General features: G+C 36.3%; 3 protein-coding genes across 7 annotated transcripts in view; all 3 read left to right on the top strand.

Annotated features, from left to right (window-relative positions):
- The window catches only part of osp (myosin phosphatase Rho interacting protein outspread), a 310,065-nt gene that overhangs the window by 189,227 nt on the left and 94,077 nt on the right, over window positions 1-26,761 (top strand). The gene's annotated exons all lie outside the window — the stretch shown is intronic.
- Window positions 10,586-12,565, top strand: LOC140753434 (uncharacterized). The gene has a single exon (XM_073088023.1). The coding sequence runs from the start codon at window positions 10,682-10,684 to the stop codon at window positions 12,356-12,358; it is 1,677 nt and encodes a 558-aa protein (XP_072944124.1). The 5' UTR covers window positions 10,586-10,681; the 3' UTR covers window positions 12,359-12,565.
- On the top strand, window positions 12,792-14,640 carry LOC140753443 (uncharacterized). Its single transcript, XM_073088039.1, has one exon. The coding sequence runs from the start codon at window positions 12,894-12,896 to the stop codon at window positions 14,508-14,510; it is 1,617 nt and encodes a 538-aa protein (XP_072944140.1). The 5' UTR covers window positions 12,792-12,893; the 3' UTR covers window positions 14,511-14,640.

Genomic DNA, 26,761 nt, shown 5'->3' with positions numbered 1-26,761 from the left:
AACCCACTGCTGGACACGGGTTTCACACATAGTCCACCTCGCTGGCTAAGTGCGTATTGGTAGATTATATCCTATGTAAGATTTTACTATAGCCACTTCTCTCAAGCAGTTCAGAGAAGTGGTTATAGTCAAATCGTACATAGGATATAGAAACAGCGGATTTTTAAAGACTGATTGCTAGAGTCAATTTCGACACTGACAATCAGACACTAGATACGTCACATTACTTCGCTTAATCGCTACTATTCAACAATGAGACCGGTACCTCATACCTGTTACCTCTACATGCAAATATCTCGTCATTATGTTTTGTCTATCCGCTGCATAACCACTCATATTCGTCTACGTTATTTTATTGGCAAGAATATTGAAGAGAAACATTATCTATAACGATATTAATTGAATATTCGCGCATAATTATTTTATTTGTCAATTAGTTACACGTTTTAATGTACGAAAAGGAGATAAAATATAGTTTTCTGGTCAATAATTGTAATTATACGAGTAACATTAGATATTTTAAGTTTTGAAGTAACTATCAGATATTAAAGTCGATATTCTGTAACAGTAGACTAACGATATTGATATAATATAAGTGCAGGTCAGCGTTTAATGTACCTTTAAAAAGCCGGTCAGCTTAAAAGTCAGAAGTCGCTAGTGATTCATCAGATGACTTTCTTTGCTAAGATGACCGCACGCTCCTCAGAATTGAACCGCATTTGTCATCACGGCACGGAATCTGTGCGCTTTCATCGACACGGTCTAAACACCACTAAATACCCATTATTTATTGACACTTATTGACACTCTAATCTAGGTTATTTATTGACACTCTAATCTAGGGCTGCCAATAGTGCCAACTCAGTGTAATATAGTATTGTACGATGTAAAATATTTTAGAAAACATTTCCAATTACGTATTATATGCTGTTTGTATTGTAAGCCCTCATTCTATTTATCAAACTATTTATTAATGTGTAATTCTACATGTACAATAATGTTTGTCTTGTATTGTTTTAGTTGTTTCGTAAAACATAATATTTTTACATTACACAATAGTTTAATATAAAATTCTGAAAATAATCTTCCTAAATTTTCTGCCAACATTATTCTAATCTGCAGTGCAGAATGATTTTCTAGAATATTGTGAAAAATATTTTTCCTAACTTTTTTGACAACCCTATCCTTATCTCGTAAACCAAACATCACGCACTGGTGCCACCCAACGCATTGTCGGGTCTAACGCGACCGCAAACGGTTGGAAACGGTGTGCGGTGTCATCGGAACTTTCTTTTTCATAATTAGATACGGAATGTCGCGCGTGCCGCAGATTTACAGTTCTCTATTTGCATTTCTATTTGATTTTTAGGGTTCCGTACCCAAAGGGTGAAAACGGAAGCCGTTTACAAAGGTTCCGCTGTCTGTCCGTCTGTCACAGGGCTATATCTCTTCAATCATAATAGATAGATACTTGAAATTTTTACAGAATATGTGTAACAGTGACCATTATATCAACAAATATCTACTAAAATATTACATTTTTTTTAAATTAATTGATCACTTCACAAGACAACGCTATTTTTCGTTTTATCTGTTGCACCGTTAAAGGCAGACATTTCATATTTCTACAATTAATTTACTTCCATGGCTGCTATGATAGAAATACTTAAATAAAATAGAAACCCAACGAAAATTTGGTGGTACGGAACACTCCGTGTGTGTTATTCGACTTGCACTTAGCCATTTTTTATCCGTGCATTGTTTTGAATGTTCGTGGCATCGCTCGTGGGCTTCCGTGACTGGACGGCTGAAGAACCGAGATTCCTCGCTTGAAAGTTTCAGTTTTAAAGAGGAAGTTCATAACGTTACTGCCGCGGTTAACGCGATTGTGCAGCTATCGCTAATTTGCATTTTTATTGTACGAAATTCCTCTCAAATTGCTGTGTGTTCATCAGTGCGATGTTTCTCAAAGCCGTTGTAGAGATGCTATCTGCTCTGTATATAAAAAATAGATGGATTTCATTTCAACCCTTCCATAAAATAAGACACTTAGATTAGATATTTTAGAATCTACGAATTACTAGATACTGTAGTATTGATGTTACTAGCGGCAAAAATACTTGGTCCCGAATAAGCTGTTAAGCATGACATATTCAAGCCCTTTTGTAATTTTTACATTAAATGAGGCTGCTAGAACCAGAGTGGCCTAACTGCATTTTAATGACTTTTATCTATATTTTTGTAAATTTTGCATACTTTTACATTTTTCCATATTGTAAATCATGTTTTTTGTATTTAGGCTACTCTGGTTCTAACAGCTTCAAATGAAGTAGCAACCACCATCATTAACCACCACCAAAACATGATGTTCAGTGATCACTGACCATGGCCAACCGTAACCAGCTTCAGGCAGGATTGGAATCTTAGAGTCGACCACAGATGCGCTTGCTACTCTTGATAAATAAAATAAAACCTGTCGTGTCAGTGTCTTTACCCTTCAAACTACAACAGTTAACGCTACTGTTATAAATTTCATCATCAACCCGTTATTGTCCCACTGCTGGGCACGGGTCTCCTCTCAGAGTGAAAAGGATTAGGCCATAGTCCACCGCGCTGGCCAAGTGTGTATTGGTAGACCTCACATACCTTTGAGATTTTTTTTATATATATCTCTCCGGTGTGCAAGGTTTCCTCACAATGTTTACCTTCACCGTTTAAGCAAGTGATCTAAACAGTTTAATCTAAATGGCACATAACTTTGGATATCAGAGGTGCGTGGCTGGGATTTGAACCTCGGACCCTTTGTTCGATAGGTAGAGTTTCTTAACCATTACGCTATCATTTCTTTTGTTATTAATTTGATACCCCTTAAGTATAATTCAAAGAGAATCAGACTTCAACAAGCCGTAACAGAATTCTTTCATTAGCTATTCATAATGCTCAGTGCGAGTACCTACATTGGGAGCCGCGTGCCTTCGAAAATTCATAAATCCATTGAGTCGTGCCAACCGTGTTAAATCATCGCGTAGGCTCGCTGCGTAGGCGCATCCCCAGGGCTGGAGCTAGGGATGCCAACGATTGCTCGCATGGTTAATGTTTTTTTTAGTGAGCTACACTTAAAATAAATAGAAGAATAAAATCTAAAAAATAAACGTAATTTTCACTTATATATTAATCTGTGAGGTTAAAACTGTTTTCTAAAATGTGTGTAATCTAATGTATTGTGTGCTTTAGACGTTACATTTAGAAAAATAAATAAAATATATTTTCGTCAACTGTCTATTTTTTCAAACCACTACACTTGAAATATGACTATGAAATATAATTCTCAATAGTACCTACTCAATACTATAAATTATTATAGAACAGTTGGCAACCCTAGCGGAAGCGCGCATGCCCTGAGTTATTTGCTTGTGAACTATGTTAAATATTGCGATTTGTCTATTTGCATAGGGTAATTGTCACAGTGCTTGTTTTTTATATATGAACTTAGTAAGAGCATTCGTTGTTCGGCACGCAATAATGCCATAGATATATTTGTCTTGCGGTCCTGTGATCTGGTTTAAAAGGTAAGGCGTAAGATACGTGAAGGTGGTAGAACACTTTGGGGTGCGACTTCGGCGGCACCACAGCTACACCTATTTCTGCTTCATAACAGCAGTGTTAGGCGCTGCTGTGTTCCGGTTTGAAGGGTGTGGTAAGCGAGACAGACTTTTCAGAGGCGTTTCAGCTTTGTCCTCAGGGGTAGCGGCGCATCTGTGGCCGACTTCAGGTAGGAATATCTAATCCTATCTGGGGTCGGTTATAGATGTCCATGGGCAGCAGTAGCTACTTACCATCAGGTGGACTGCATGCTCGTCTGCTACTCCTATATTATAAAAAAAAAGGTAGCCCTGAAGCCAGCCTATAATTATGCGCTCAGTCACTTTAACGTGAACTTCAGAATCATTTTCTACTATTTTATTTTCATAAAATAGAAATAACGCCATTATAAATAATGTAATGTTTTATATGTTGCCTATATTAGATACCATATTTTCGCATTAAGCATCAGAAAACATTTCGTAATCACTCAACCACTTCACAATAGCCCACAGATAAAAAAATCATTTGTTTCTCACAAAGCCAGCCCTACACGAGCTAACGAACCTTGGTTTTAGAATTAGCGCGCCTTAATTGCCGCCATCTTGATTTTGGCCAGGAATTTTTATTCATGAATACCATTCGCTTTTACGGCGCCAAATACACCATTTATGGTGATGGTGGCATTTTTTTGGAGTGGTCGTACGCACGCGCCACGGCAGAGATGGAGTGAGTAATTAGCATTATTCTCTTAGTGCCAATTTAGGGTTGAAAGGCACCGAAAATGAGAGCACAGTGGGGTGCCCCACTCATCTGCCGTGTGCCATAAAAACAAATTGTGTGCACTTGAGATTAAATAAGGAATGGATGTCATTACGAGATGGTTTGTGTTCGTTATGGTGTTGAGTTAAGGTAACTTTGGAAGGGTTAAGTAAAGTGATGGTATTATTCGTGTGTATAAATATACACACATCAGAAATGATACCAATAAAAGTCTTTGTCCATTGACGCTAAAGTAACTCATTTAAATTGTACATTACATAATGTTATAAACATGTAAATTTACTCATTGTAGGGCAAGTATGTATATTTTGTGTGTTATGGTGCAGCACGGTAACTCTGACGGTAATCTACATTATTGAAAATAAAATGCATCTAAAATTTCTGTATCATTTAGCCAAAAATAAATTACGGATAATATTAGGTATATACAGAGATACACTATTCGATTACAACTAGAAGTTGCCATAAAACTATGCCATATATGAGCCCTTATCTCTAACCCTAAAACGCCGATGCTCCTCGTTGTTTTTACCGAAATCTTTCGATCAGTTTTCAAACATTGCAGACCATACATATGTCGAGCGGTCGATCAATTGTACAACGTGTTGCGTTTTTGTGCGCATTGTGCACGCCCGTTTAGGATCGAACCCAAACTCGAACTCGTTACAAATAAGTCGGATCCAAATCGATTGCACGTTTCGTATATAAATGGTATGTAATGCAATTAGTCGTTAATTAACTTTTAAATGGCAAAATTTTGATTCGCCTGTCCCAAGAATAAAATTGGCGTGCATCACAGTTTTAATAACTTGTCGACAATTAGTATGTTAATGTTGAACGTTTAAGTAATTAGCGGACCGGTTGGTAGATTAGTTTACTTTGATTAGTTTTTTGTTAAGTTTGTAAGCTAATTTGATGTAATTAACAGAGGTTTTTGTGTTCACTTAAATGCAATTTTATCCATTTTATCTTCATAAAATTGGTGTTTGGAATGAGGTATTATCAGGGATGTTAGTTAAAATTTAACTTGTACATTTTATACTAAACTAGCTGACCCGGCAAACGTTGTGTTGCCATATAAATAAGGTTAAGGGTGAACAACCTGTATCACTTAGGGGCCTGAAAAATAGATAGTAGCCGATTCTCACACGTACTTAATATGCATATAAAATTTGGTGAAAATCGGTAAAGCCGTTTCGGAGGAGTACGGTAACTAACATTGTGACACGAGAATTTTATATATAAGATTTTCTACATCAAACTTAATTCATTTTATAACTAACGACGAGTGTTCAATAACTCTACGACGAACCTTAATATAAAACAGTTCTTATTTAAAGGATATGAAAAAAATATTAACATAGTGCCTAGAACAAACAATGCTCTTAAAGTGCCTTTGTTAAATATTTTATCCTTTTTGAAATTAAATAAATATGCCAAGCTTTATATGCATACAGTTTAATTAAATATGTACAGTTTTTAATACACAAACAAAACTACAACAAACGACATTCATGATATAAATTATAACCGATATACTAGTTCTCATACAAAATCTACAAATGCAACGAGCTCTTATTGCGTCGCCAGTTTATCTGCCATCACACATTTCTAAGTGAAAACAATAGCCACGCCCAACCATTTCTCTAATTCGATCGCTGACGAGATAGAAATGCAGAGAAATTCCAGAAATGTACCTACTTGTTACAAATTGTAGTAATGTTTCATTGTGGATACATGGGCATTTGTTAACGTACGCGGTATTGTTGATAAAAGGCGGAAACTTTTTAACTTTTAATTTACCAATTGGAAGGACCGTCACTAGTAACGTTTTTGCTACTTAGCAAAAAGTAAACCTGATGTTAGGTGTTACTGCCGCCTAATGTCATTTGTAATCAAACCCAGATAAAAAGAGACTCGTACCTGAGGTTACGCACTGATGCGTTACTACTCCTGAGGACTACGTTGGAACGCCTCGTTTTGTCTCTTAATACACACTTCAAAACGGAACACAGCGACGTTTAACCCTACTTTTGTTAGACAAAGGAAGGTGTGGCGTTGGTACCTGCGGAGTCGAACCACAAAGGGTTCTATCTTATGTAATGTACACCGCTTTTAATACTGTTGTGACATTGTACATAATAAACATAATCAGATCATTATCTCACAATCACGCTGTATCATGTTCAGGTGTTGTTTACAGACAGTTGACAATATTCGCGTGCGAATACAGATTTTGAGCGGTGTACATGACAGCTGGCGGACACCGCAACAAAAGGTCGTGCCGGGCACCGAACCTCGATAAGCGGTCAGACGGACAAATTCTATTAATTAGCGTGCAACCGCGCCCAGGCCGATTGTTCTTGTATGTAAACCATGAATTTGCAAAATATTACACAATATAATTATTATTTATTATAATGTTATGCGTAGGATTGAACTTTAATAATTTGAAGTGTAGATTCCCTTTATAACTGCCGACGGAGGCAGAGATAGTCACATAGAGAGTTTAAACCTACATAATTCGTTACAATTAATAACAATTCGTCAATATTAATATTCGTATATCCCTTATTGCAAAAATAATTGATTAATGCAGCACTTACCTATTTCCATCTGTGTTTAGTCCGAGCTAATTTTTTTGAATAACTGACTGTTTCGGTTGACGATGTCCAATACAATTTAGAGTTGATAACAAATGTCCGTGAGCAGTGGCAGTGAATTCTTATCATCGCTTCTTCAATATTACAAAAAGAAAAATCATATCGTTCTATCATCTGAAGGTGGAGTCAGTACCTGGAAAGTACTACCACACAAATATTTAGTGAATTTTTGTCTTCATAGACAATCCTTCAAAATTTAGAATTATGGTTTGTGTACGCAGTAATGTGTAGACCTGCCTTATCTTAAACATTCCGATTTGGACTTGCTATTATAATCGACTAAAGAACATTTGTAATCCCCGGAGGCAAATACGTATCATTTTGGAGAACAGAACCTTAGTTTACTAACTGTTAGTAGATTACGAAATGCTGAGACGAATAATTTCAAAATAGAGCTAACTCTATACACGTAGAGCGTTATAGTACAACACATATCCCCCTTTGGAAGAATTTCAAATTTTAGTGCTCATTCTTCCAAAAATATACTGCATATCTTTGGAAGAATAATGGTAATACAACGTAACTAAGACAACTTCTTAGCGTTTCGGTGGATTTTTTTCTTTTTGTATTGCTCTTAAATACAAAGTCCTAAATCATACTGTACTTAATGATATTTAACATAATTATACATTACATAATGTATGTTTAAATTTATAAGTAATATAATGACTATTGAAATTTAAGTCAATTCAGGGCATCAAAGCTACTCCACATTCCTCACAAATGTCACTTCGCTCTAACCACTACAACATCAATAATAAGCGCGAGCGTCGCCGTCAGCGGATCGTGACGTCCTCAGCCCACGTGTGAGCTTGATGGTGTCTTCACCGCCACCGCTGGGCTCCGTGGCCCCTGGCTGAACTTTCACTGAGCACTCCGCCCTCCGACGAAAGCTATTTCTAGGACTTAGCACAGAGTAGCTGCGAACCAGAGATATTGTTTTTTTACATAATTTACATATTTTGCACAAAAAATAACGGAAAATAAAATGGCATTGTGTTGCTTCCTGTAAATATATAATACGAGTAATATGTGTAGTTGTTGCGTCGAAATGAGAAATTAAGTCGTTTATTTTGATATTGACAAATAGGTATTTACCTAATTATGTAACGCTTCGTATGTTATGCTCATAATTTATTAGATCCTAGTGTCATAAATATCATGGACACACACAAAAACGATTATTGAAATAGACCCAGATTTCTGTTCCTACGACGATCGAACTTGTAACCTTCACCATATCAGATCATTAATAATATCAGAGGACAGAGCCCCACGTGAATTAGGTTTAAATTTCTAAAATGGCAATTTCTTAAAATTTTTCCTAATCGGTCAATGCAATACAAGTTGAATCACCAAAGTGAGTAAGTGGTCATAGATCCTTATTTCACTCAATCGCATTCGCGTTGAATGACTATCTCAATATTACAACAATAAATTAATATACCTCTGTTACAATATACTCTGTGCCTTGCAACGCACGACCTCGAGCTCGTTTACCCAGTGTTGACGTCGGGACGCCGTCGAAGGTCACTAAGTATATCAACGTTTTGACAGCAATTACATTGACATCCTCGTCATCCTCCTTCCTCGTCGTCTATTTCAGCTTCGTCATCCTCGACCACATAATGTCCCACTGCTTCGCACGGATCTCCTTACATTAGACATAATTTTTGTATATTATAGAAGTAAAAAACGATGGTAACTGGTGGTAAGTGGTTACTGCCGTTCATGAACATCTATAATCAAGCCCAGATAGGACAGTCCCATGTTATATGAGAACTAAGTTGGGATGCCTCGTGTATATTTCTCTTACCATACCCTTGAACGATCGTCATTTTATTAGGCAGAAATACGATACATGAGCCTGTGGTACCTCCGGAGTCGAATCACGAATTCGTAGCACTAATCCAAGTAGTAAGTAGTATTTAGTAGCGGTAGTTCGGAAAGTACCTTCTGGTTTGTAACAACTCAGTCCTAAGAATTAACTACGTAACCCTCTCGAATTACGGAAGTGCGCATTATTAAACCACCGGTGGTCATCCACCCAACTTCTGACCGCGCCCAACGTTGCTTAACTTTGCAGATTCGTTGCAAGAACTATGTTGCAAGAACTATGTTCTTAACAATACTTCTGCTGGATTAGAGAATGTTAGAAAATAATTTTTGATCCGCATAATATGATCTTATGGTCATGATGATGATATGGTCAGTGGTGGTAGAACCCTTTGTGGTTCGACTCCGGTGGCACCACCGCCACACCTATTTCTGCTTTATAACAGCAGTGTTCTGGTTTGAAGGGTGTGGTAAGGGAAGCATACTTATCCGAGGCGTTCCAGTTTAGTCCTCAGGAGTAACGGCGCATCTGTGGCCGACCTCAGGTAGGTATATCTAATACTATCTTATCTCTATCCTTCAATCGAATCTACGTTTATGAAAGGAAATTCAAATGCATAAACTAAAGTTGACAATTTAATGCAAAGTTATAGTTATTTAAAGTAATTTTTTTCTATCACACGTGCATATTCAAATTATAGTGGATTTCATTAAACTTTTATAGCAATTTTATTGACTTTTAATATTTAAATGTATGTAGTGGAAGGCATTACAGTAAAACTAAATGAACAGAGTTGTAATTATCTTGGAGTATTCATTTCATACAATTGCGTGAGCTAAGGATTACTATTGCAATTAAACCGTCATTAGAACCTCGCCATAGGACTCTGAGTACAAAGATAAACTGGCCTCGGATGACTTGTCTAATCATAAGCGAGTTTACTAAAAACGAAGAGGTTTAATCGTTTGACAAAAAAAAACGTGTTTTCAACGAATTCTCTTGGGTCGTTTGTTATACGAAACAAACCGGCAATTCATATGACATTATGTTGTCTGTTTTATCCAGCGATAAGGCTAAGGGACTCCCTGATGGAAAGTAGTCATCGTTGCCAATGGACATTTGAAACATAAAGGGGTTGCCGACGGATCGCTGCCTTGAAGGAGAGCTCTTTTCGCACCTTTTTTTGAAGAGCCCAATGCTATACCGCTACCGAAATTACTCAGGAAGTTCATTCAACTTGCACGTTCTAGCAACCGAAATGGAGGACTGGCAAAAATCCAGTTGGTGTGGAACTCCATCCTTCGGCAATACGATCAGAATCCTCCCTCACTCCTACCTGATATCACTTAAGTTACACAGAAACACACCAGAGGTTAACACTGTTGTTATAAGACAGAAATAGTTTGGTAGCCAATGATCGAACAGGTCCTTTTATTTTATGACTTCTACATATTATATGCAAGACTTAGTTATTATGGCTATTCGTGCCATAAAACCTTGGTAAAATAATGTATGACTGAGTATTTCCTTTCATTCAGTCTTATATTTAACTGGCATTTCGCTAAGTATCAAAAGCTTATAGGCAGATAATGTGATTTACTTAATATAAATTAAATTAATTTCATAAAAAATAAAGCTTGGAAACCGCTTTTGTAAACTCTAACAAAATAAGTATTTATATGTTTTATCTGGGGTCATCATCGTTGACATCATTATTTTGGCATATATATTTGTCGCGTCACAGTTGCTAACTCTTATTATAAAATAATTTTATATTATAGTTATATTGTTTTTATTAATTCATTTGTATTTGAAAATGTCGTCGGATAGTTCAGAGGTTGAAGTTGAAGATACGGCGGTTCTCTTTGAGGCTGTCGTGGAGGAAAGCTCCGAGGACCCTCCCATGGATGAATGGTCTTCCCTTATCATTGACCTTCCCGAGGAAAATAAAAAGCGAGAACTTTACGAACAAGGCCTATATGATCCTGGGAGTGGTGAAATATGCACAAAATATATAACCCAGTCTGCGAGTTCCATTTTAAAACACCCATATTACAACTATCCTGCTGTATCTGATCCTGGCATTACCGAAGCGTTACTGGAACCTGAAGATGAAGTGGTATATCCGAGTGATGGCCAAGATTTGTATTTGGCAGTCTGTAAAGATATGAATCAATGCCCTGTAAGGGCTTTTCACAGAGGATTATTAAATGAAACAATAAATTTAAGATATTACTGCGTTAATCCATACGGAGTCCGGCCCATGGCTATAGCTTTGAAAAATAACAGATATGTTACTGTTTTAGATTTGACAGACAATTTTCTTAATGAAGACTCATGCTTTCACTTGGGTGACATGTTGAAAACAAATATGATGTTGCGCGAATTAATTTTAGCTGGGTGCAAAGTAGGTGCTCTTGGGGCAAGGAAATTGTTTGCAGGCTTACCGTCCAATAGAATTCTCCGCGTAATTAATCTCAACAGAAATGCAATAGGTGACACAGGATCGGATTATCTTGCTGAAATTATATTTAAAGGTATAAAAGTTCAACAAATGTTACTGAGTTATAATAATATCAGCAGTAAATCTTCTAATACCCTGGCGGAAGCATTTGAAACACACAATAAATTTACTCATCTAGATTTGTCATGGAATAACTATTATACTCCTGGTGGCACTCACAATTTGCTTGCTCGCCTGGGCGAAAATACTGTGCTTCAAGATTTAAATTTATCATGGAATTCTCTTTCTGGCCCCCGTGTAGCAGGAGGTCTCAAAGCGGTTTTGAGAGCACCAAATCTACGAAACTTGGATTTAAGCAATAATAAACTCAATGGCGAAGCTATAACCACTATTATTGAAAATTTGGGAAAAGCAAAGAAATTAGTAACATTTAATTTGTCTTATAACCCGATGACTCCAGATGACGCTGTAAAAGTTCTTTACAAAATGAAGTTTGCTAACGTAAAAGTACAAAATCTCTTAATGGAAAATGTTTTTGTAAATGGTGAATTTTTGGAATTATTACGAAATGTAAAGGCATTAAAGAGTAGAAAAAATGCTGTAATAACGTATGGTGGTGTTATTGGAGGATATAAAATCATTGGGCCGGATATGAGAGATTTGGTACTTAATCGAGCAGATTTCTTAGCGAAACGACCTAAACGTCACCCAGTTGATATAGCTCTTGTAGCCATGCAACTATTGAAAGACGGTGTAGAAATAATGTCTGGTAAAGATTTCGCTACAGTAATAACCGACACAGGGGCTCCGGTAGACGATAGTCTTATCGATGAAATTGTGAACACTTTTCCTGGAGGTAAATCTACCAAGATCAAAACTATTAACATTGCCAATTTAGTAGATTATATGCAAAGAAAATGGCCGGAACGAAAATTACCTCCAACACCTCCTCCAGAGCCTGAACCTGAACCGGAACCGGAACCAGAGCCCGAACCGGTAAAGGCAAAAGGGAAGAAAGGAAAGAAGTAACATTTTGAGCTATTTTAATATTTTTTTAAATTTTTTTTACATCTCATAAATAATTTAATTTTGTATCTTATATTAACGTTTTATATTAGTTTTAATCTTGGATTTATTATAATAGCTTTTAGAATATTTAATTGTAAAAATGTTTGTCACACATCATTTGATTTTGTACTTGATATTAATATTTTGTATTAGTTTTGTTCTTGGATATAGATTTAAATAAATTATTTAAAACAATATGTAGTTTTTTTCTCATAAATAAAGCTAAAATTAATAATATGTGTTATTCACATCAAAAAACTTGAACTTTTAAAATATCCTTAAAATTATGTTTACTATACTTTTCTGTACAATATAAAATGGTGGTAGTGATATTATTTAAAAAAAAACTCATTACAACTTTTTAGTTACAAAAATATGACAATAGAAAAAGAATATTACCCCATTATTATGTCTTTAATGTCAAAAACTTGACAATGCAAAACCATTTTTGATAAGTATTAATTGTATACTATAATTTATATTACACAATATAAAGATGTCTTCAATGGATAGTATACCTGCGCCGGTTATAAAAACGTTGTTCAAAAGAGAATTAGATTCATCCGAAGAACCGCCTATGGATGAATGGTCCTCATTGGACTTCGAGTTGCCCGATCGAAACATTAAACGGATTAAATACGACCACGGGCTATATCATCCTGGTAGTGGAGAAATATGTGCAAAATACATACCTCTTTCAGCGAGCTCGGTGCTTAGACATCCTTACTACAACTATCCAGGAATTAAAGACCCGGGTGTGGAGGATGCTCTTCTTCTACCAGAACCCAAGATTAAATATCCTGACGATGGACAAGAGCTCTACCTCTCCTTATGCAAGACTGGTAATTTGTGTCCGATTAGAATTTTCCATAAAGAACTGCTGGAAGAGAAAATTAATTTAAGTTATTATGGTATACACCCCATGGCGTTTCGAGCTATAGCATTATCATTAAGGTATAATAGAATAGTTACAGTGTTAGATTTAACCGATAACTGGATAAGTCTCGATGGATGTTTTCACCTGGGTGAAATGCTAATAGAGAACATATCTATAAGGGAATTGAATTTATACGGCTGTAGAATTGGAGTAGAAGGCGCAAGAAGACTATTCGCAAGCTTACATCTTAACCGTTCATTGAAAAAACTTGATTTGACTAAGAATCAGCTTCTGGACACGGGCGTGGAAATGTTAGCGAAAGCCATATTTCTTGGATCAGACGTTGCACACATTAATCTGAGCAGAAATGAACTGACTGCTAAAGCCGTGTTGGCTCTTTGTGAAGCGTTCGAGACTAATAATAAATTGACGCATCTCGATTTATCTTGGAATAGCATTCTCTCACCAAACGCTGTGTATACTCTATGCCAAAGGTTGTATGAAAATAATATGATAGAGGAATTAAACCTGTCGTGGAATTCGCTTAGCGGTCTCAGAGTGGGAAATGGTATAAAGGTACTTCTGCAAAATACTAATATACAGTATATAAATCTCAGCAACAATAAATTGTCAACACCGGTCGTCAAACCTATAACAGCTAACCTAAATAAAGCGATCAGCCTGGTAACTTTGAATCTGTCTTACAATCCTTTCACTCCACAGGATGCTTTAAGTTTCTTACTAACTTTAAGAGAACGCAAAGTTAAACTACAGAATTTACTACTCGATAACGTTATCGTGACGGACGAGTTTATAGATCAACGTAATTTTATACTTTCCATGGGACATCGAAAGAAAACGGTTGTCACATGTGGATATGTTCAAAAGAGGTTTATTTCTCAGGGCGTTGACATGAGAGAATTAGTTTTGGATAGAATAGATAGCCTCTGTACCAAATCAAAGAAACAAATCGATTTCGCTTTAGTCGTTGAAGAAATGTTCAGAGCAAACAAGGAGCATTGGGATACGAAGGTGTTCACGCGGGAGATAAAGAACCGTGGAGCGCAATTAGATGAGGACCTGCTTCAAGAGCTGTTCAGATTGTTCGCCGGTGCAAGCTCGGAGAAGTCGAAAACTGTTAATTTAGCTGCCTTGATAGAGTACTTTAAGCGCAAGTGGCCAGACCGGAAGCTGCCGCCCACGCCGCCGCCGGAGCCGGCGGTGAAATCACCCTAAAAGAAAAAGAAGTGAAATTTTCGATTATATTTTAAGAATTCTACGAGTTTATAAGTAGTTGTTTAGTAGTATTTAATTTAGTATGTTTGTTTCTGTTCTATTTTAGATTAAACGTTAATTACTTGGTTAATCATTTCGTTCGGTTTCCCAGGGTTTATTTTGGTCGTGAGGTCGGGTATTGTAGGGACGAGCGGGTGATTTACATCGCGAACGCAGAGCACTGTGCCCGTTGTCCCACGTCACGGCATGCATAATGCCTGCTGCATACAAATGTACAGCACACTCTGCGAACCGATTGTTAGGATTTACATTGGTAATATACGTGCTAATAGCTACTTGGAAACTACCTACACTGTCAATGAGATATATGAATTTACGTGCCAAATATCACACCTATAAATGCGATAACGTAGTTATGATAGGATGCGCTAAAACGTTTCATGTAGTATAATTGCTAAACTGCGTCCCTTTCTGGAATTTGGTACCACTCCATCTTTCTAGATAATAGAGTTACGAAATTTACTATCAAGGCACCCCATAACATGAAGAGTGAAGAGTGGAGATTCGTCAACTCGCAACCCGCAACTCGTCAAGAGATTCCGCTACACGTATTCTCATAAAATCGGCTAAATTAACAAATAAATAGAAAACGTTTTGGACGAAATAAAAATAAAAAAAAAAATATTTCGATATCGTGAAAAAGCACATACCTAAAGGAAGTTAATGTGTACATAATCATGGAATAATTGCGCTCACAATTTATTTACCGCATACAGCTATTTTGTCCCGGATTCACTTGGCACCAGGTGATCTCGCCGATTATTCTCAGTTAAGGCATGCAGAAAACGTCAAGTCTCGAAATTTATTTCTTTCGCATAAATATACACGATCCGCGCTTGGTTGGCTTCGAAGAACATAGTAGGACTGTAATGAAATAACAAATCCCCTATTACTTGGCGACTGATATACCATATCGTAAAAACCGTTCCCATCCATATATCATTATATCGATACCATATGTCGAATAAAAATACAGCCGTCATAACAAAACCAACGAATCGGTGTACGTATGAAACTAAGGCGCTGCGCAAACGGGGACACTTTCTGTTACTGACACAGCACACCATCACAAGCAACCGTGCTCACTGTGTCCCGTGTCGGCAATCGGACACAGTTGCCGGTGTCCTGTCACCGACACGGGACACCACTAGAAACCGTAGCTGTAAGAAACCGTAATTGTAAGGAAATTTGTTAATGTTGCTTGTATCTTCAACTGACGACATTTAGTTTCCAGTTACCGACACCGAACACTTCTTGATCGTTTTGAATATAGTGTTAAGTGGAAGCAACTGGACACACGTATGCGCAGGGAGTTGAATGATTTCATACTTATTCTATAGAAATCAAATATTCATCGGTAGCTTGTGTCTGACACAAGACACAAAAGTGTCCCCGTTTGCGCAGCGCCTTACTTACCAAAAGTGAAACGTTCGAACAATTTTCAAAACTTGCTAAAGCGAGAAAAAGAGGACGCAAATGTCGGTAAATGTAATAACAGTGCGCTACGCAATAATTAGCACTGAAGCTATTAAATTTGATATCACTAAAAACAGTTTTCCCAATCGATATTAAAACCAAATAGCGACTGTATAACCGTTTACAAATAAAACTGAAAACGGCCATGTCTACACATTACGCCTGTTTACACGCCGGTAGAGTCTAATCGAGGCTCTGTTGCATAAGTTATTTATTACCATACTCTACCGTAAAGCTTTAATAGAGTCTTCAATGGTATTTCTTCATTCTACAAAATTCCTGTAGAAGTAAAAGAATATTTATGTGTTGCCACTGATAGAAAACGACTGGGTTGCGTATCGATTTATTGCTAATTATTTCTTGGCTTATTAAGTGTGTAAATCAATAATTATGTGTTTGAATAATATATCAGTATGATGCTAACACTAAATATATTCAGAAACGCCACAATTATCTGTCCTATAATATATGATACTCCGAAGTTAAAGATAAATCTTACGACACTTCATAATTAGAATTATATGATGATTATAATCTACTTGTAGCCAGAACAACATTAATATAATAAATTTGCTTATTCTGCTAAAATTAAAATACCTTAAGGCCTTAGAGCTCAAGCACTGAATTGCTAAAAATTGCGCTAAAAGTTGAATGAACTTAATATGTATGTATATTGACTTTTAATTTTGTTTATTATGGTCATTTTTACTTCGAGGTGTTTTTATAAGTACGTCGACGTCATTCATATTGGTTTTTTATTTTGCACACAAGCAACCCTTTTCATTTTGAGAATACTTTCGATTTTGGTACCCCACTCAGAGCATTATCTCGATAATGGAAAACCTTTTACATTCTCATTAAAGGAACTTAAATTAAAACCATGTTCCGACGGAAGCATTGCAAATCGGCTCCCGCAAATCGTTTCAGAGTAATATGTAATGATTGGCAATTTTGTGTTGGTCCATCCCTTTCGCACTTGTGTGTTTTTGTATGTGCTACTCGCTCGCACCTTTCAACTTAGACCCGTAACCTATAGTTTCACCACCATTACCCACACTTGTAACGATGTGCATTATAAATAACAACTTGGGGTCCGCGAATCATGTAGGCGACGATGAAATGTAATAAGCTAGGTACGTTGTGCAAGCTATAATATTGCGAGTACTGTAATTTGGTTCAATAAATATTGTTATACAAAATAGCAACACTTACATGTTTTTCTTGATAAATAAGAGGCATATACAAAAGGGGCCATTTGGGATATTACACAATATTTATTGAACCACGTCATACATCATTTATCAATCATGCTTGCTACCTTAATAAGAAACGTGATCAGAAAAGTAATTTCTCATCACATCATGCTAATTCGCCAAAGTACCCAGAACGCATAATACATTGGTTGTCAGGGAACCCTTCGTGTGCGACTTCGACTCGTACTTAGCCAATTTTTATGTTTATAAAGACATTTTCTACTTGAAAACATAATAGCCGTACCATATTTACCTGTTTCAGTAGATAGTTAATTATAACTAAATGGTTATTAATCGAGTTCGGTTCAAGTATTGTGGCGACTTCCCGCAACTCGTCAAGAGATTCCGCTACACGTTTCTGCATCACGCTATTGAAGTTTTCTCAACATTTTGCATATGTACAAGCCTCGAACTGAGACTTGGAGCACGGCCACTCTCCAGGCATGATCAACTAGCCCGGTGGGAGATCTCAGTTTCTCAAAATACCTTTTCTTCTTCATATGACAAGAATTTTCTAAAACCTTGTATGTATTATGTTATTATTTTAATACAAATAAATCACAGAGTAGCTCTATCATTGTAGAGGAACTTTGCCCTTAAGACAGTGGTCAATCAAAGTGACTCATTGTTTGTTCAACTGTAAATGTATGATTACTATATTTATAAATGAGAAGCCGAAGAGATATGGGGATTTTTTATTTCAAGGGATCACATGTTTAAAAAGAAAATCGTCCTACGTTGAGAGTTACGCAATGTTATATTATGTTTTCATAAAAATCATACTAAAATGTGATTATCATATAGGTATCTGAAGTTTTTGGTATTTTCTACGAATGTTTACAAATTTGATCCTTGAAACCTATTATATTTTGCTCTTGGGAAATATCTGAAGGAGGCCTGAACTATGCTGCTCCGCTACGGATTGGTGAAAAAAACGTCACAAGGAGTAAAGTCAACTTCAGTAAGACATCGCTTGCGCATTATAAAATTTTACTCATAGAAGTACCGATACTGAGTAAAAAAACATTATTTTAATGCAGTCTCATCCTGATACTGTCACAACACTACGAGTATAAGATATACATTTCATAGAGCCAAACTTCACCCACGAATCGTTTGTCATTTTCATTTAGCTTTACAAACTTTAATAATGCTCTCATCTCAATATGTACTGCCAATACACAAACCCATAAGAACGAACCTACGGGTCAGCTACCACTGCCGGAGCCCCACCGCCTGCGGAGACGAGCCCCACAGTAGCGTGCGTCACGCAAGCCTCCATGTCGGTTTTATTATTATTTATTGCCACCAATAATCCGACTAGATAATGTGCTCAACAAAACCAAGCCACCAGCTCCACGCCCTGTGATGTAAGATTTCCAGTAATCCGCCGCTAGTTAATACAGCGTTTTATGATAATTTGTTTATATTAAGTTCATTGCTACCAGTGGTCTTGAACCTACTGATATTTTGGGGTTTTCTCGATATTGGCCCTGTCTTACCGGAATACCGAAATGCATTGATTTTCCACCATTTCAGAGGAGAGAATTATCTCAATTTTTTAACCGATTTTTGATACACAGTGCCGAATTTTAAGAAATTGTGAACTTGTCAGTTTAGTAAATCGTTTACTAAGTATCAGCGAAAAGACGACCTTTCGTCAGAGCGAAGGGAATATGTACATCAAGGATGAAAGGTCGCCATAATTGAATATTGTATTATTGTTGTGTCATACACCGATTTTAGGTACGATTATACCGATTTTAGTGGACAACCCTACCGATTTCGTTTTGTTTCGTTCGAGAACACTGATTGCTACATACCACTTATTTATTGTAAATTATAAAACTAGCTGTTACCCGCTGTTTCGCTCGCGGTAAGTGGTTTTTGTCTTTCGTTCGAGAATGGTATTTTTTTCTGGATAAAATAAAATGTCCTTTCGACAACGTGTGTATAAAATTCATGACTATCATGACAAGTGTAGCAAACAATTTGTTTGTTTGCTACACTTGTCAACTACAATTTGTTTGTTTGCTCACATTCGCAGTTATGATATTAGTTAAGATGAACATCTGCTCGCTGTTCTCATTTAATAACTTTTTATATTTTATAAAAAAAATGTTTATATTTAATACTAACTGACTGAGATACAATGTCCAGTTGCACGAAGTATTAAACTTTGTAAAAGATTTATTTATGCAAGTTTACTAAAGGAAAAATATTTTCAAAAATTCCTTTCCTTATATGGGGAACGGTAGCTTCAACATGTACCCCTACATTACAATATAATTTATTGATAAAGTGCTATAGTATACCTATGTATGTGTGTAGTGTATGTATGGTAGTAAAATACTTAGTTTCATAATTTATTTAATACTAAGGATTATATTTATTGTTTCAGGTAATCAACGTGACGGTGAATTTAATGAAAACACTCGCTCAAGATTCGGTTGGTTTTTACAAATTGGGAAATAATTTATCACATAAAACGATGGAAAAATACGGCAGGAAAAACAAAGTCTCTTTAATGTTCTGCAAAAAATGTATAATATAGGAATTTCACTTGTACCAGGGCCTTAAGCTTTCTCAATGCAAGCAACATAATAATAACGAATCTAAAACTCCGTAAAAATCTTTTAAAATATCTATGTATGTCTGTTAAAATGCCACAGTATATAGAACTAAATAATAATTGAGGGTTCCGTTTTAGTGCAAATCATTACCCGTGAAAAATTGGTAACCAAAATAGGCATATTGTTTTGAATTTCTTGCATTCAACGCCTTGCCTCATATAGTAAAGAAAGGAGGGACAATCCAGTTTCACACATCACGAGATATTGTTATTGAATGATAACCGTTGAATCGATCGCATGGCAATAGAAAGTGTTCCGGGCGGTGCGTGGGCGCTGATTAGAATTCGGGCGACGTCTCGATGCTCATAAATGTGTGCACTTTTACTTTCTTGGCTGCGTTTCTCTCTGTTGAGGTACTGTCTCTACTCCGTTATATATGGAATATCACTATATATTTAGATAGTACTTGCATTTGATTAGGTTTAAGTTAATATGAAAGATCGCTAAACGAATTCGGAACCTAACTAATTGCTTTCCTACCTCTTTGAACAAAAGTGTAGTTAATATTTTCGAGTAACCTTCCTAAAGTCAACTTCTCTTTTTTATACAATTGAAGTAGCAAATGGATCGTAATTAAATTTCCGATAATAGTAATCTGCTATAAACATAATTTAATTTATATCTGAAGATGGCTACGGATATATATTGGGTGAACCTTTGATGATGCAAGTTGAAATATACTCTGTCTTCCCCTTACCATAGTCACACTAAAACGCAACAAAACCACAGCACTATTTTAACACAGGTGTTATGAAAGAAATAGGCAGCGAAAAACCAGGACATTGAACCAGACAGGATTACTTTACCACCTTACAACTTACTCTGGTGATTAATCCCATTTAGGGCGTTTTAACTGACCATTGTCAATTAGAAACTGCAAATTGACCGTGATAAAATTATGTAAATCAGTAATTCCTTAAATCTTACCTATTTAAAAAACGTCTTGACGGCGGAGCATCAAAAATAACGTCTCCTCCTGAAATCGAAAGTACGAAACAGTTAATCGTTTTCATGTGCAATAAATCAGGTTAAAAAATCAATACTTTACGAGTGGCCCGGCCAAAAGTGAATTCAATGTGTTATCTGATGAGACTTTACGCGGCCCCAATAAGGCCTGTATGGGCAATTTACGAGAACGCTTCGGGCGCACCGGGTTTTTTACTTTTCATGAATAATATCCTCGAAAAATCTGAGATCTTGAGAGGTAACTTAAAGCGCGGTACGCACGCTCCTTCCTTTTTTTGGTCATCGGATGTTGAATGGTCACGCAGTTCTAAAATATGTATATTGTGTAATTGAACGTATGCAACGTATTAGTGACCCTATTTGGAGATTACAAATGTCCCATAAAACAGTGATCCACGTAAAATAAACTAAATAGTTATAAAATAAATTATTATAAAAAAAATGGACACTGATGTTTCGTTTGTTAGTGTTGTAATTGATACTAAAAAAAATATTCGTTAGAACATACCTACTATGTAATTCTTTAGATCAAAACATGAATGTTCCAGCCTATGCTCTACCACACCCTATACCCACCTTAAAATATAGTACTGATATAAGTATGAGCTTTTTATGAAGATGGAAAGTGCATTAACCACGTTATATGTTTAAGTAAAGATCAGTAAAAACATACATAATTATGGAAATACAGGCGATGTACATCACCCGACGTGATTTTAATGTTAAATTCAATTAAAAACCATCACCTGAGTTGTGAAGTATTTTAAAGTAAAGTTATTTCGTTTTTATATTGCGTTATAGGTCTTAATCTTAACCTAAATAAGAGTTATCTTTCTTCTAAATCGAACCTGTCAGTTTGATTAAATAATTTCGAACCGAAACACATAGGATAGATTTATGAACTAAGCAAGCGTGAAAGTCCAGATACGTTTAATTCAAGCTTATGTTTTTAAACTAATTTAGAGACTAAAAACTAAAATACGGCGAAACAATTAGGCGTGCCGCTCTAAGCGTTTGTTAGGTTATTTCAATAATGAGACGCGACGCCGTAATGAGAGAGCTCGCGATGGTAACGCGGCCTCGTTAGGAAGATCATCTTCTAAGTGCGATGGGAAACACGGGCGGATAGTTTGGGCCGTACTGTTTACAATATGGCTTCAGTGTAGCTTGACGTATAATTTATACCACCACTTGGATTATAACATAATTTTTAACGTTATTGTGTTCTCGTTTCAATGGTGTGATTAGAACCAACTTAATTTTCAGGACGCAACGACTTATTTGTGATCATTCCCATAAATATTCAGTAGCAAAAGCGAGCACCTAGTTTGTTAGTTTGATTTCATAAAAAAATCTAAAATTTAAGTAAAAAACATTTCATTATTTCGTCTACTTTTAACATGAAAGCGTATAAGCATAAAAAACTATTATGACTAATAGAAGCTGCTGACCTGCCCATTATTCAGAACCGTATGTTTCCAACCACGTTCTGTATCTGGCACACCTGTTCGGTAGTGTTGACCTTTGAGACTCGCCGAAGTTAGTGCCGTCAAAAGTAAAAGTTAAGTGTACTTTATCATTCCGGTCGCACAACCTTTTAGAGGGTGAAATTCTACGTACACGGTCTATCTTCACGCCTTAACGAGACTTTCAAAGCCTGTGTTAATAATGGTTTTTTAATTGAATTTTAGTATCAAACCTTAAAATCAGAACACAAAATATAATATTTAGTATATTGATGTTATAAGGCAAACATAGAGTTAATACATAGGTAATTATATTTTTAAAAACATATTACTTTTTTTTTAATACCGTACGTAATTTCTCAAGGATATTAATTTAAATTATTTTCCTGTTACTCGTTCTTCTCGTTATAGCGTCTAACAAAAGCCATAAAATATTATTTACAAGTACTATAATCAAAAACCACAACGAAACGAGTGTACGTATGTAAACATATGGAATTGCTCGAGTGTGATGGGCGAGGCCTTAGGTCAGCACCGCACAGCGAATATATTGCCGGCCGGCGAATATGATTAGCGTATTGTTCGCGTCTTATTTATTTGCGAAGCGAAACGACGTGGGATTGTGGGATTCGATATGTGGATGCAAATGATGGATTCAGTTGTCTGGGGTCCGAGTGGATGCTCCAAGTGATCGTTTTGATGTTCACGATTCTTTTGTAGTTGGTGATTTGGGTTCATGTTAGTGATATGGTTGCATTGTTGATGTAAATGGTCAAATTATGTTAAGTCAAAATTGTTAGAGCCCCAATAGAAGTTAGGTAACAGCAGAAAAATCTGCCTCTGGCTAACTGAGAACGCATCATATTTTTATTTGTAACAGAAATACCAAATGCTTAACTAACTTTAGAATGCTACTTATTTGTATACTGCCTTTTGCCACGATGACAAAAAGTATAGTTTTTTTTATTATTATATAGGAGTAGCAAACGAGCATGCAGTCCACCTGATGGTAAGTGGCTACTGCCGCCCATGGACATCTGTAATCAACCCCAGATAGGATTAGATATTTCTACCTGAGGTCGGCCACAGATGCGCCGTTATTCCTGAGGACTAAGCTGGAACGCCTCGGAAAAGTATGTCTCCCTGACCACACCCTTCAAAACGGAACACAGCAGCGCCTTACACTACTGTTATTAGGCAGAAATAGTTGTATAATGTACCTAAATTAATAATCAATGTATCCAATTCATGCTTACCAAAGATCGACTACTAAAAGTTGTCAATTTTCAACCTTCGGTAGGCAAAAAATTATATGTTCCACAGATTAACGAGCTATAATAGTAGGATAGGAATTATCAAGTGTGAAACTACGAGTACAGATAGGAAGCATTATTAATCTATTTAATTTAAACATGTATAACATAAACAGCGTGTCCTATTGCGTTTACCGGGGGTCCATTACCGCGTGATTGCGTATCGCGATTAAGAGGCGCGTGAGAGCCGCACAAAGGCGCCGACGGGGTCCGCCGGATTAGACCAAATGTAGGGTCAGCGCTCTCGCCGGGATGCTGGGACGTCTTGTTGTGTCATTGTTTTTAATTAGGTAAGTTAATGCGATATAAGTAGTTGTTGGGATGTGAGGTGAATGTGTATTAATGCGTATTTTATCGATCTGTACAAGTTAATGGTTTCAAAATTGATTTTATTTTCTGAGGCTATCAATTCAATGAAAAATATTAAACGTTAATAAATTGTTTAGAATTTTTTTAATCTGCGTATATTTATGAAACTCAATGTTGTTGATACTTTCACGCAATAATACATGACTTTTGAGAAAACAAAAAAAAAACTAGAATTTTAAATCTATTTTCATCATAATAAATCTACATCTTTACAATTCCTAGCCCAAATTAAATCGCTAAATAACACCTTAAAAATATTAACTTACTTCAATATAACATTTTATACTAACTGAGATAGCTAATAAATTATCTTATTAAAAATCTAATAATATATGTAAACGTATAAAATTCACTTTGTTCATACATAAATTCATACAACAATTTCACACGCTTTCGTTTTGTACACACGACACTCGACACCTACACATGTCTACTTACACATTACCGACTCTCGTAACACTCACAACAGGTTAATTTTACACCTACATCTAGATATTATGCAAATACATGTAAATTTTATGTCTGTACGTTATTTTTAATTAATTTTGCTTAGACGTATAATTTTTACTCTAGCAAAGAATAAAACAAGAAACAATAGAAAAGAAAAAAAACTGCTTTTGATTTTTGTGTGTGTGTGGTTATCTTTAATGTTAGATACTGAATCTATTTCCATGGAACTGTCACAGAAACTTAGAGGATATCATACAGAGTAAAATCCTTCTGAAAATATTAAAAATCTCCGCATAAAGTCCAAAAACAGCGTTAAGGGTAGATACAAGCAGAGTCGCGTGAAGGCTTGTATAGATTACAAGCATTTAGAGGCTATCTTCGGATGTAGTTTGCGGTCGTCAGCGAGATGACACGGCGGTCGCGAGCGCTCCGGTTACAACCGCGTAACGTAAACGTTCACTTTTAACCATAACCGGCACGGTTACGGAGCGGTGGAAAAAATATGGAATAGCGATTTGATATGTGACACTGGTTTTGTGTGTCATGTGTGTTTTTTATTAGTGTTCGGAGATAGATTTCAGGTAATTATTACGTAATCTTTAAAAAATATATATGTCGTTACTGAAAAATTAAAGGTATTTTTTTTATATTTTTAAAGATTACGAAGTTATTATTTAAAATATATCTTTGCATGCATGTAGGTATTATGAACATAGAAGTTTTAAAATTACTATACTACAATTTAAAATTTATAAACGAGGCTTTATAATAATAGTAGTAGGTATTGAATTGTAAAAATTTAAAAGATTTTACATGTCCTAATCCAGCAATTCTGCTAGTCACCCTTGCCAGGACCGTTTTGCTAGACACGTCCGCCCCACTCCCACGGGATGCTCTCCTGTGATCCCGGAATTATTTACAGTACGGAATGGGAAATCCATTTCTAGCTCCAATCCTGAACGGTCTACGAAATAAGTTCAGATAAATCTATTTGTAATAGTTTGTATTAACATGTATTTTAAGTGAAGTTTAAAGTCAGTGACAAATGAGTGATGTGAAATGACTTCTAATACTGGGATCCACAATTCAAATCTTAAGGATCTATTATAAATTGACAATACTTGTATGTACCGATGAAAAAACATCTTAACACAGATATTGTAATATAGTTTCAAGTTCTCAATAGCATGTGATGTCTATCTTAGTATATACCAAATCTCATAGCTATAAGTGAAAAGATAACGGGGTAGAATACAGGGAAAATACACTGGAATGTTTCGTGTAGTATACACAATATACACATAGTCTATTGCGATCGGACAACTGAAATTTGTCCAACGTACAGCTATGCGTTTTGACCAATACGCACGTGATACTATTGGGCTGTAGCTCGAACTTTGAAGGGGGTAGAACCCTTGTGGTTCGACTCCGGCGGCACCACCGCCACACCTATTATTGCATAATAACAGCAGCGTGAGGCGCTGCTGTGTTCCGGTTTGAAGGGTGTGGTAAGGGAGACATACTTTTTCGAGGCGTTCTAGCTTAGTCCTCAGGGGTAGCGGCGCATCTGTGGCCGACCTCAGGTAGGAATATCTAATTCTATCTGGGGGTGGATTTCAGATATCCATGGGCAGCAGTAGCCACATACCATCAGGTGGACTGCACGTCTGCTACTCCTATATTGTAAAAAAAAAACTCAGTACCTATTTTGTACTTTACTGAAGGATTATGACGAAGCGTTAATTTGACCAAAACATAGAACCTCAGTTTTGTACCTAAGGTGCTAAACAGTTTTTAGTTCCCACGTCTACACGCGATGGATCCGAACGAAGGTCGCTCACGATTCGGATTGTGAAATACGTAGGTTATAGGTACCTACGTATGATCGCACACGAGATATAGGTACACTACCAACCAAATTGTATGTCATGAACTTATGAATCATGATCATGACTGTTTAATATTGATATTAAAAGTCTTTAATTGGGAAGGTTAGCGGAAGACCACGGTACAGTATTCAGACAAGTAACTTTTACTTATAGTGCAGCACCTACTTTAGTACCTAATCTTCGTTGTCGTCGTTGTAAACCCTAATTGCTGGACATTTGTCTCCTCTCAGTGGGTTCTTTCGGGTCGTAGTCCACTACGCTACTGAAGTGTGCATTAGTAGACTGCATCATCGAAAACTATTTTTGTAAATTCTTCCGTGCTTAAGTGCGGTTTAGTAGACTCTTTCGACAACTATTCTGTGAACTCTCTTGTAGG

This window comes from Epargyreus clarus, unplaced genomic scaffold (genome assembly GCF_041222505.1).
Source record: "Epargyreus clarus isolate Ecla_fem2 unplaced genomic scaffold, WU_Ecla_fem_2.2 ptg000026l, whole genome shotgun sequence".
In the NCBI taxonomy this organism is placed as follows: domain Eukaryota; kingdom Metazoa; phylum Arthropoda; class Insecta; order Lepidoptera; family Hesperiidae; genus Epargyreus; species Epargyreus clarus.
This window is presented reverse-complemented; position numbering and strand designations above follow the sequence as displayed.

Excerpts from the sequence above, each read along its gene's own strand:
- LOC140753443 (XM_073088039.1), top strand. The coding sequence starts at position 12,894 with ATGTCTTCAATGGATAGTATACCTGCGCCGGTTATAAAAACGTTGTTC.
- LOC140753434 (XM_073088023.1), top strand. The coding sequence starts at position 10,682 with ATGTCGTCGGATAGTTCAGAGGTTGAAGTTGAAGATACGGCGGTTCTC.